Below are 10,769 nucleotides of genomic sequence, written 5' to 3' on the forward strand. Positions count from 1 at the left end.
TAAATACGGAAAATTTGTGTCATAATTGCAAAAAATGATACTTTAGTACAAAAATAAATGCTAAACTTTGAAAAAGAGTCATTGTTATTGAGAGAGTTATTGTTATAACAATTATTTTATAATGTCTAAACATAAATCTAAATAAAAATAATAATAATAATAATAATAATAATAATAATAATAAAAAACTTGTGAAAAGAAAACCCATGAGGAAATGGCAAATGAGCCATTGAGTAAAATGCATTGAAGCCATATACTGGCTGTAGTTGAAATTTAATGTTATTTTAATTTTATAAGTGTTTGTTCTCCAGCTGATGGCAGCAATCTTTCATTAAACCATGGCACATTGTCCATGAATTAAAATGAGAATTGTGGATCTTTTAAAGTGAATTGTACATAAAAAGTAGTTTTTTTAAATAAAAACTAATATATATATATATATATATATATATATATATATATATATATATATATATTTTTTTTTTTTTTAATTTATTTATATGAAATTAACAAAATACCTTAAATCCTCCCAACACTGCACAAATGTAGAGTAAAAACATTAATAAAGTGAGTGATATACCTCTCTCCAGTCAGCAATGGACGATGCAATCTCGTTGAAATCACGTCTCACGCTTTTCCCCATAGTAATATACGTAAAGTTGACCAAGTAATGACAAAAGGGAAAAAGAAAACAATGACAGTTTTGAGCGGCCAGCTGTAGTGAAATTGCACAACTAAAATTAATCAGTAACCTAATATTTAACATTTATTTAAAAATCGTTATCCAGTCATCCGAATACTGGGGGAAAAAACATTAAAATAAAAAGGTGTGGTCAGTCTAAAAATACCTAAACACCAGAACATATTCTTTAAACTACAGTCATAAACAAAACAATGAGTCTTTAAAGTGTTTTGATTAAAATAAAATCACTAATTCTACACGTGCACAGTGTAAGTTTTTGTTTGTTTAGCTGGTTCTTATTATGCTTTCAAGTCCTCCTGGGAAGTTCGTATTTACAAGTTGAGAAGTGTTTACGACGTCAGATGCGTTCAAGTCACTTTCGTAGGAGCAAGATGGCGGTGTACCTTCTCTTAATGAATGCTGCCTTCACGTGCTCTCTGAATTATCGTAAATACAAGTTTTCTATGTAAAAATTGCACATGAACGCCCTCCCATTTCAAAACTTGAATGCGACGAGCTTGTAATCACGACTCAGAAGTGGGAATTATCAAATTTCCGATAGCACGTGAAGGCAGCATAACTACACAAGGATTTTAAACTCTTCTATGAAGAACAAAGAATGGGCATCAGGTGTGTTTTGCTTTTTATTTAATTTGATGTTAGGCCTACATGATAGACATAGGCTAGGTAGTTAGGCCATGCCTAATTGGAATGAATTGGAATGGATTATATAAAAATAATTATAGCCTATTAGCATACTACAACAAATTAACTGTTTTACATAATATAAGATCAATTAAATTAATGACAATGCTGATGCTCTAAAACAAATGTTAAGTTTTTGGCTAAGTAAATAAGCAAAAACGAAAATGTGTTCGCAGTGGCTCTGCTGTAATTGATAGCTGCTCTTAAGCTCAGCCAATTTATTTATTTATTTATTTATTTATTTATTTAAGAAATCCGAGCCATGGTGTAGGAAGATTAGCAAACGAGTCTTAACAGTAGAGGGCGCTCAGCTCTAACAAATCCATGCATATTTCCTTCTGTCTCCAGTAGCCTACATTCCCTCACAAAGGACTTTGTCCTTTTCAAAACTAACTAACTATATAAATAAATAAATAAAGGAGACATTGATCATTTCAACAGTGACATAGCCAACTGTATCCAAGATCTAACCCGTTGGAAACAAATGTTTCATATACACCACACAGCACACAACCTCTGTGTGTGTGTGTGTGTGTGTGTGTGTGTGTGTGTGTGTGTGTGTGTGTGTGTGTGTGTGTGTGTGTGTGGGTGGGTGGGCGGGGGCGGACTAGGTGTTGTAAACACGGTAATGAAAATTGAGAATATGTTATTGCAATATTGTATTGTTGTATTTGGATTATGTTCTGTTCCACTCTTCATAAAGGAAGAGAATGTTCAGAAAAAAGAATTCTGTGCCAATTCGTTGGACAAAACAGTTTACATTTTTAGCGCCAATGGCAAACATAGGCCATATCAAATGATATTGCAAAGAGTGGGTGTAATTGTTTTCCCAGAAAAACACTCAAGCGACTTAACCTATAAAAAACACCATAACACCGTCTATTGTGCTTTAAATCGATTACCATTATTAAAAGAAAAAAAAATGATGGACTGTGCATTCAGTCTTCCAATATCTCACGAACAATTTCGTCTTTTCCGTGAGCAACAAACACGCCAACAACAAAATTAGCCTGAATTAGTTCATTGAAATAAAAAGAAAGCAAATTGTATGTAGGGTGTTTATTATAACCTCCAGTTTGACCTAGAATGGAAAATAAGGACTTCTTTGTATAGTCTATTTTTAAAAAAAAAAAATTTTGTGAAAGTGTTGTGCCCACTGTGCCATCTCTTGGCCCATCAGTTCGTGAGTGTGTGGTTTGCATGTAATGCAGGCTGTTGGAAGATCGGTGGAATACAGCAGTATGACTTGTAGCCAACATGAGGATCTTCAACACACCAGTTTTTACTCATCTTACTCAGGCCATGGATGCTGCTTTTATGCATCACATCACTCCGTCTAATTAAAGCCATTTCAGTAGTTGCAGTTGGTAGTCCATTGTTTGGGTATACTTGCCAAGATAATTATTCTGTTTGTATTTTTGCAAGATAAGATAAAAATATTGAACTCAAAATCTATAAAAGATACTTTTGCTGTTCCAAACATTATTTTAGTAGCCTATCAGTTTCGTGTGCTGTGGCCGTGAACACGACAAATTTGCATTGTGTCATGTTCACAAACACCCACGGCAATTTTGTAGGCACCCAGGAATTCAGAAAACACTATTCATTATTATAGCCTCAAAGACCTCGTTTTGTTTCAGTGAATGCAGCCCCCTGCTCAATTTTAATAGTGATATTTAGAAAATTAAAATAGTATTCGAGCCAGTCCACATAGCGAAAGTTTTTCGTAAAAAAAATAATTAACCATATTTAGCCTATTTTAAAATTTTTACGACTATTATCGGTGGTGTCTTGGTGATATAAAGAATACCATGCTATTTATTCACACACATTTATTTATAGTATTTTTTCGATATTGTAATAAATATGCACTGAACAAAGATTCTTGGAACTCGTTGGGGAGAAAGCACCCCTTAACCCCAACAGAGCTTTGAAGAGCTCACTATTGTTCCAGTTGGGTTTGAGAACCGGCCATTAGCGCTGATTAGCGCTGAAGAGTTTGACAACCTTATTGACTGTCAGAAACACTCTTTTCACCTAATCTTTCCGCTTTTGTCCCTTTGCAAACTCAATAGCCTGCTCTCCTTTCCCCTACCACATCTATGCCTCGTTTTCCCTCAATAACAGTTTGTTAGCCAAGCATTATTAACAGACTTTAAACACACGGTTTGTCCTTCCCTCCCGGAACAAAAGTGACCTTAAAGGAATTTAACCGTGATGCGAAACGAAACAAAAAAAATAAATAAACGCAATTGCAATAGCACCAGATGAGTATATTCATGATTATAATGATTTAAAAAAAAAATAATTAGACATAAAATAATTTTAGATGCTTTAATAAGAGTTTTGAGGTTTAGATTAGACTTGAAAAAAAAAAGAAAAGAAAAAAAAGAAGACATTTTGCAGTTTCTTTAGTAAACGATCACAGTTTCGCAGTATCTCTTTAGCTTAGGCTAAATAAATTAGTAAATTAATAAATTATAGCATTCGGCTGTATATTTTACAAGCTTTTAGATGCTTTTCCTCGCTAGCTTGCTCGTTTTGAAACCAATGCGCTTCGCCCTCTCGTTGACCTTCTCCTGTCAGAAAGCATTACAGGACGGCAAAGCCAATCACACGGGGCGGTTAACGCGTCTGGACACGCAGCAAGCTATCAGGTTAAACACACCACTATAGCCTACATTTACCGATTACTGGCTGTGCATGAACCTCACACCATTTATACCAGGAATACAGAGGCAAAAGTTCAAGTGGTTTGTCTGCCTAAATGAAGGGTGAATGCAATCACATACGTTAATGCCATTGTGGCTAACAAAATAGGCTGTCCGAGGCATTCTAAAATATGAGATTATGAATATGAAACACATTTTATTAATAATAATAATAATTATTATTATAAATTATCAAGAAAATTGATATCAGAAATAAACACGAATTGATAGCCTATTTTAATGGATGAGAATAAGTCTGAATCGATACTGTGATCATCAAAATTTTATTAGCGGTATGAGTCTTTCATTCATCTTCACTATCGGCGCACATGCTCTAAAAGTCGATTGTTTAACACCGAAAATGACCAGACTTGAAATGACCAAGCAAATGAAAATCAGATTCTATTTTAATGCGTAAACACCTTAGAAAACCTGGGAGGTAAAATGTTTCACCATGAAGTCCTTTTCAAAATTAACAAAAAGTGTGAAATATCATTTCCGTAGGGGCCTGTTTGCTTGAGGCAGTCGATTTGTTTACAAAAGTAGTTTTAATACAGATAGTATTTTTTCCCCTCTAATGTCATTTTTGTTCGTGTTTGCCCACACTTTGCTGTCACAAAAAGATAAATACATTTTAAAGATAAAGCATTCAATGAATCCCAAGATTCCGGGCTGGTGTAACAGCCTCCAAATAAAAAATAAAATAAAATAAAAACACGGCCTCTGATACGTTAAGGCAGGCACTAATGTGCTTGTTTATCTTGCTGATTGTCTGTCTCGATTTCCTTCGTTTGTGTTAATTTTCTCATAGTCTTCCCGTATAGCCCGCGGGGCGGTTTGTGGTGCGATGTTAGATGTCACATTCGCTGTCACTTGAAGTGATGGAGATAGCCGACGCAGCGGCTTTGCTCGACAGGCTCGCTTCAGGGCTCGACGCGTTCCCCAGTCGGTCTACAGCACCATCCTCTCCAGTTAAGGACCGAACCGAGCCATTAGACAACACCTGCTGTTGTAACCTTTAAAAAAGAAAAAGGCTGGGTTTTAGATGAAGGGTTTTCTATAAAAATCTATTTTAAATTAAATCAGTGTTTCTCAGGTGTTGCTTAATTTTTAAATAAGAACGAGCAATAAATAAAACTTGTAGGCTAAAGATATTAAACTGTACATTCTAAGTATGAAATCTGAACATATTATGAAATGATGCTCCGCTCAGGCTTCAGGTTTAGCCTACTAACGGAATGCCCCGGAAGAACACAAAATGGGAGAGCATCTGTAGGCTGCAGCCAATTCGCGCATACTCTATATTTATTATCTGGTCTATGTTTAATACAAATGAATGGCAATTTAGAAAAAGATTGTTCGTGGAGTATTGGCCTAAACAGTTTTAACTAGCAATAGGCGGATTTTAAAATATCGGTTTTTTAACAGTTTTGAATTGATGTCATTTTTAAGAGTTATTTCTAACAGCGTTTCAATTTAAACATCGAACAAAATATAGAACACAATTTGATATAGTAGGCAAATTATTGTCTGTGATAAACTGTCCTTGTTTGCATCACTCCATCGAACAGCTTGCAACAAAATAAAAAGCCTATTAACATCACGGTAGAATTTCTTCAGTTCACAGCTTAACTGTCGAAAAGAAGGCTTAGTTCTCATAATCATAATTTAATCTTTGTTACACATTTTAGGCTCTCGTTAGTAATTATATTGTGCATCTGTAAGGACTTTTACCCAGTGATGCAGACAAGGCCTAAACCATAACATACACAAAAGCTAACCATTGATTTTGGTCAAAAGGGACAAATAACAGTATTTTGAACATGTACAGACTCTTTTTTGCGCTGTTAATACTCTCTTTTCTTTCCCAAATTAAAAGTTAAAAATAAATGTCCAATATTATTGCAAATTTCGGCTTTAATCATAAAAACGCATCGCTCAGGTTATCGGGTACAATTACGAATAATAACCGCTCACATTTGTTAATTAATCCATTTGTAATTTTTCCATTTAAATATTCCATTTTGTTTATTTGTTTGTTACATTACTTATACAGGACAAATAACATTGACAGATTATGTTAAAGGCTACTTTAGCCTAGCCTTCCATTTATTAAATATGTAGACTTTCCTTTTGATTTTATCGACATATCTTAGCTTAGTCTATAGCCATTTTATAGCCAAAATATGAAATAATTGCTTAATATAGGCCCCATGATTGAAATCAGGAAAACACACCTGTTTTTAGCGGCCGCGGCTCTGTCCCTTTGTCTTCGATTTTTAAACCAATTCCCCACTTGAGTGGGAGTGAGTCCCGTAGCTTGTGCAAGCTCTCTCTTTTTACTTGGATTCGGATAAGGGTCCTGGAGGTACCATTCTCGAAGTAAATGCCGGGTTCTTTCTTTAAAGCAGTGCGTCTTTTGTTCTCCATCCCAAATAGTTTTAGGCAAAGGGAACTTCTTCCGTACCCTGTATTTGTCCACTGGCCCTAGCGGGCGGCCTCGGAGCTTCTCCGCTTCCTGGTAGTGCGACTCCAGCCAAAGTGCTTGCAGTTTGGAGTGAGACTCTTTGGTGAACTTGTGGTTCTCCAGAATGTGGTAAAGCTCACGGAAATTCCCAGTGTGGAAGGCTACGATGGCCCGAGCCCGCAGCACAGACTCATTTCTGTTCAGCACCTCGCAGGCGGCTGGCGCGACGGGCAGCGACCAGAGGAATCGGCCGAGACGCTCGATGTCTCCGCTCTCTTCCAAAGTCTCGCATACCCCCGCTACCTGCTGGGGACTAAAATTCAAGATTGGCAACTGAAACATGAAGGCTTCTGTTCCCCCCCTCGGAGTCCTTGCTACCTCTAGCAAAGCTTCCTGCTTTATGTGGCTTTTCTCTCTTTCTCTCCCCCAGTTGAATCCAGGCGAAAAGGCAATTCCCGAGTCAGCTGATGAGCGTTTGACGATGCAGAGAAATAGAGATGTCGCTCTGTCGGTCTGAGGCTGCTTCCGTTGGAGAGTTCGAGGGCACGAGATTATAGCACAAGAATGAAGATATTTTTTTGAGGAGGGAAAAGACGTGATGCCCTCTTCTGATTTTCTATTGGACTTGGCAGATTGGTTGCGTGGTTTCCACGGACGCCTGTCAATCACTGTCAAGCGTGCCAATCACGCGGAACCGAGCTTGAGTAGATTTCAGCACCTCCCAGACCTCGACAGCGCCTTTTAGAATGTAAACATCAGCGACCTCTGCTTTTACTGAAGCCCCGCGAGTGCTCCACTGCGTGTTTTACGCACATTTTAAGTAACTTTTTGAACATTTTAAAGCCTAATATGGAAAGTACAGTGTTGTCTCATTTAAAACGAAATGTAGGCTAATATTTAAGCGGTCATTCGTCTGTCTTTTTATATAAACACAGGAGAGGACTGGCTTTTTATCATTTCAAATGTTTACACAGCGTAGTGCGACAAGAGAATTGCTCGGATTAAAATGACAAATGACATTAAATAAGATCATCCGTGTGTTGTGTGGATTTTCAGTGAAGAAGTCATTCGTCAGCTCCGGAGTCTCGCTTGTGAAGAATAACGACCACTGACACAAAAAGGAAACAAATTAGGAAAGATTCGTTCGGTTACGCATTCAACGAAATGAGCTCGTAGACATCTGACAACTCAGCGCAACAGTCATTGGCCTGTCAAATTTAATATCTTGCTGTTTAGAATGAAACGAGTCTTAACTGGACAAATCATTCCGCCTTCCAGCTGCACGTGGATATGAGTTTGCTGATATTTGGTTACCAGTAGGTTAAAGACTCTATTAACAGCTTACTAATCAGTTATAATAGATCATTTCAAATGTAATCACTGAAAACAAGTAGGCTATTTTAAGCAAATATTTTAGTCCAAGGTATTTTAATTACTTTTTATTTATATTTATTTTGATTTTAAACTGTTCTCATATAATTTGCATCACTGAAATATTTTGAGTTCTTTTGGAAATTGATAATGATTTGCGACGGGTATCAATGCCAAACCTGTCAACCATGCGGTTTGTGGATATGCCATATCATATATTCAAAAAAAAAAAACCTGTGGTATAGTATCAGCTACAGCTCGCAATAAATAAGAAGGCGGATGGATAGCGCAGATGGTTTAAAGTGTCGGGTCAGATTATTTCACGGCTGGCTACATTGGAAAAGTTCATTCTGACGGAAAGCCCCTGATATTATTTCCACATACCCAGACAGTTCATTTGAAGAAAACCCTTCGGGCCCATTTTGCATGATGTATGAGCTGCCCGTAGCTCCGATTATAGAACTACAGGAAGCTGCTCATTTTCATGCACTGCAGTCATGTCAACCCAGAGACTGATCTTTCTAAATTTGCACTATTACCTCGGACAAAAAATTAACCTGCACCCTGCACATTAGCAACAAGTTACACTCGAAACTAATATCTGTGAAACATAATAATAATAATAATAATAACAATAACAATGTTACTTATTACACATTACAAGGTGCAATATAAGCATTCGTTTAATTCTTTATGTGGGCGATATTTCAAAATAAACGAGGTATGATTAATATGGCCAAAAGATAATCAAATCTCATGTGGTCTTCGGATGCATTTATTCATTACTCGATGGTTCATTAATATTTCAACTTTTATAAAAAGAGAAAATAGAGAAAAAAATAGAGAAGCCTGTACGTTTAACATTTCAATAGCCTATAATATTTTGGGAAACATTTAGGATTTCATCGGAGACATGTCGACTACAGTGGGCTTATTGCCCTGTACTCCACACTGCGGGCCGTACGAGCATATGAAACAGGAAAAACGTTGTTTTAGTGGCTTGACATGTTTTAGGCTTCAAACATTTAAAGGCCGTTTAATATTTCATATTCTGTCTTGTAAGTTTGAAATAGCCGAACAATTGTCTTTGTGTTGCTCAAAAGAATGAGAAAAGCGCCACTGTGGCCTATCTGGCGTTCAGAGAAGAACAATTACAGACGTTCTTGCAATCATTTCAAATTTTATAATATTTTGATCTATCTGAACAGATATTTTGACTGATTGATTCATTATTATTAATATTATTTTGAAATTCTGATGATAGATTTGGCAAATTATTAAAATCAACAGTCAGATTCATAAGTTCATCATTTAAAATCGCTTCAATAGTACGGGGTATACATTTCTATTATCAAGTGCATCATTCCAATTAACGGAGAAGATGTCATAGGCCTACTTTCATGCATGCATGAGTTGAGCTAGGTGATTGTCAGTGATAGCGTGATTTTTTTTTTTTTTTTTTGAGTTTTGCATAAAGATAAATGCAAACAACATGCACTGTAAAAAATAATTTTTCTAAATTTGTTATCACAACCTTTTTTCTTTTGTCAAATCGACTTAGATAATTAATGTAGTTCAGATAACATAATATTTTGAGTTTCTGTTAATTAAACCAATCGCCTTCATTGTATTAACTCAAATTTTTAATTTCAATGAACTCAATATTTTAAGGCAACCAGGTAACTTACTTTTTTAAGTTAAACCAACAATTCTTTTTTACAGTGTGGACATTATTAATGGGCATTAATAAACAGTTCTCCTGGCTTTTTCTAGTAACTTATCTTTTGAATTTATTTTCTATTTAATTTATGTTTATAATTACTAAATTATTACATAATTATATATATATATATATATATATATATATATATATATATATATATATATGCTATAATGCAGTCATATTTTTGCCACAAAAGTCTAATAAGGGAGAGGCAGATCCTTGCTCTATCTCTTCAACCTTTTTCTTGTGAGACAGTTAAAGTCATCCGTTGTGGACCACAGATTCCCACGGTGTGGGGTCACAGCATGCCCCACAGCAAAAAAAAAAAAAGAGAGAGAGAGAAGGAGTGAGAGAGCAGGAATAGTGGGTGAGGGGCCATTAGATGCCCCAGATTCCTCTGGATGTGCAGACTGTATGAGAGCAGGCTGCTCATTCTCTCTCTCTCTCTCTCTCTCTCTCTCTCTCTGTCTTCTCTACCTCTGTTTCCCTCTTTCTAAATCCATCCTAAACATGCCTTTCACTAACACTCGTTCACACCACCCTGCCTTTACATGCCTCCAGCTAGTGTCACAGTATCATGCTTTTCTTGTTCAAATGGCCTAGAGTGCACGTCTGGCTTTGTTTAGTCAAACTAAGGATTATCGTTCATCAAACATGTTGGATCAGTGACCATTAGATTGTGAATTTTGAAATATCCATAAGGGAGCAGATTAAGCAAACACAGGCCTAATTTTGTCACGGCACCATAGAATTTTCAGAAAGCAGGCTACAATCTCAGAGGCCAGAGAGCAATATTGCTCTGGCTGGATTATGTTGTAATTAAGATATCATGCCAGCAGTCATATTAACAACCCCTCTGGTGATCTAAATATGCAACGGTAAAGCCGTAAATGGGCATTTAGAGTGACAGGGATCCCAGGATCATTTGGACAGTTGAGGATAATGTAGTGGATAAAGCTGCTGCTTTGGATGGTGCCATACAGCATTAGAAGAGCTGACTTCTGTCTTTTTATAAATCATAATCTACGGATGTACAGTAACAGAGAATATCTAATATCCACAGGCCAGCAGACACATATTCATCATCAGACAAACACGAATGTTCACACT

The 10,769-nt window shown here is 36.3% G+C and overlaps 1 protein-coding gene across 1 annotated transcript; it reads right to left on the bottom strand.

Moving 5' to 3' along the window:
* Positions 1-4,487: 4,487 nt before the first annotated feature.
* six6b (SIX homeobox 6b) lies at positions 4,488-7,641 on the bottom strand. The gene is made up of 2 exons (XM_051876431.1): positions 6,336-7,641; positions 4,488-5,114 (listed from the first exon to the last, which is right to left on the bottom strand). Exons 1-2 carry the CDS (start codon positions 6,905-6,907, stop codon positions 4,949-4,951), a joined length of 738 nt encoding a protein of 245 aa, XP_051732391.1. The 5' UTR covers positions 6,908-7,641; the 3' UTR covers positions 4,488-4,948.
* Between the last annotated feature and the right edge of the window lie 3,128 nt (positions 7,642-10,769).

The sequence above is a fragment of the Ctenopharyngodon idella genome, chromosome 20, assembly GCF_019924925.1.
Source record: "Ctenopharyngodon idella isolate HZGC_01 chromosome 20, HZGC01, whole genome shotgun sequence".
NCBI classification, from domain to species: Eukaryota; Metazoa; Chordata; class Actinopteri; order Cypriniformes; family Xenocyprididae; genus Ctenopharyngodon; species Ctenopharyngodon idella.

Bases quoted from the DNA above. Each gene is read 5' to 3' on its own strand.
- six6b (XM_051876431.1), bottom strand. From the start codon at position 6,907: ATGTTTCAGTTGCCAATCTTGAATTTTAGTCCCCAGCAGGTAGCGGGG. The intron at 5,115-6,335 runs GTGTGTTTTCCT...TCTTTTTTAAAG, and splicing joins GCCGCGGCCGCTAAAAACAG to GTTACAACAGCAGGTGTTGT.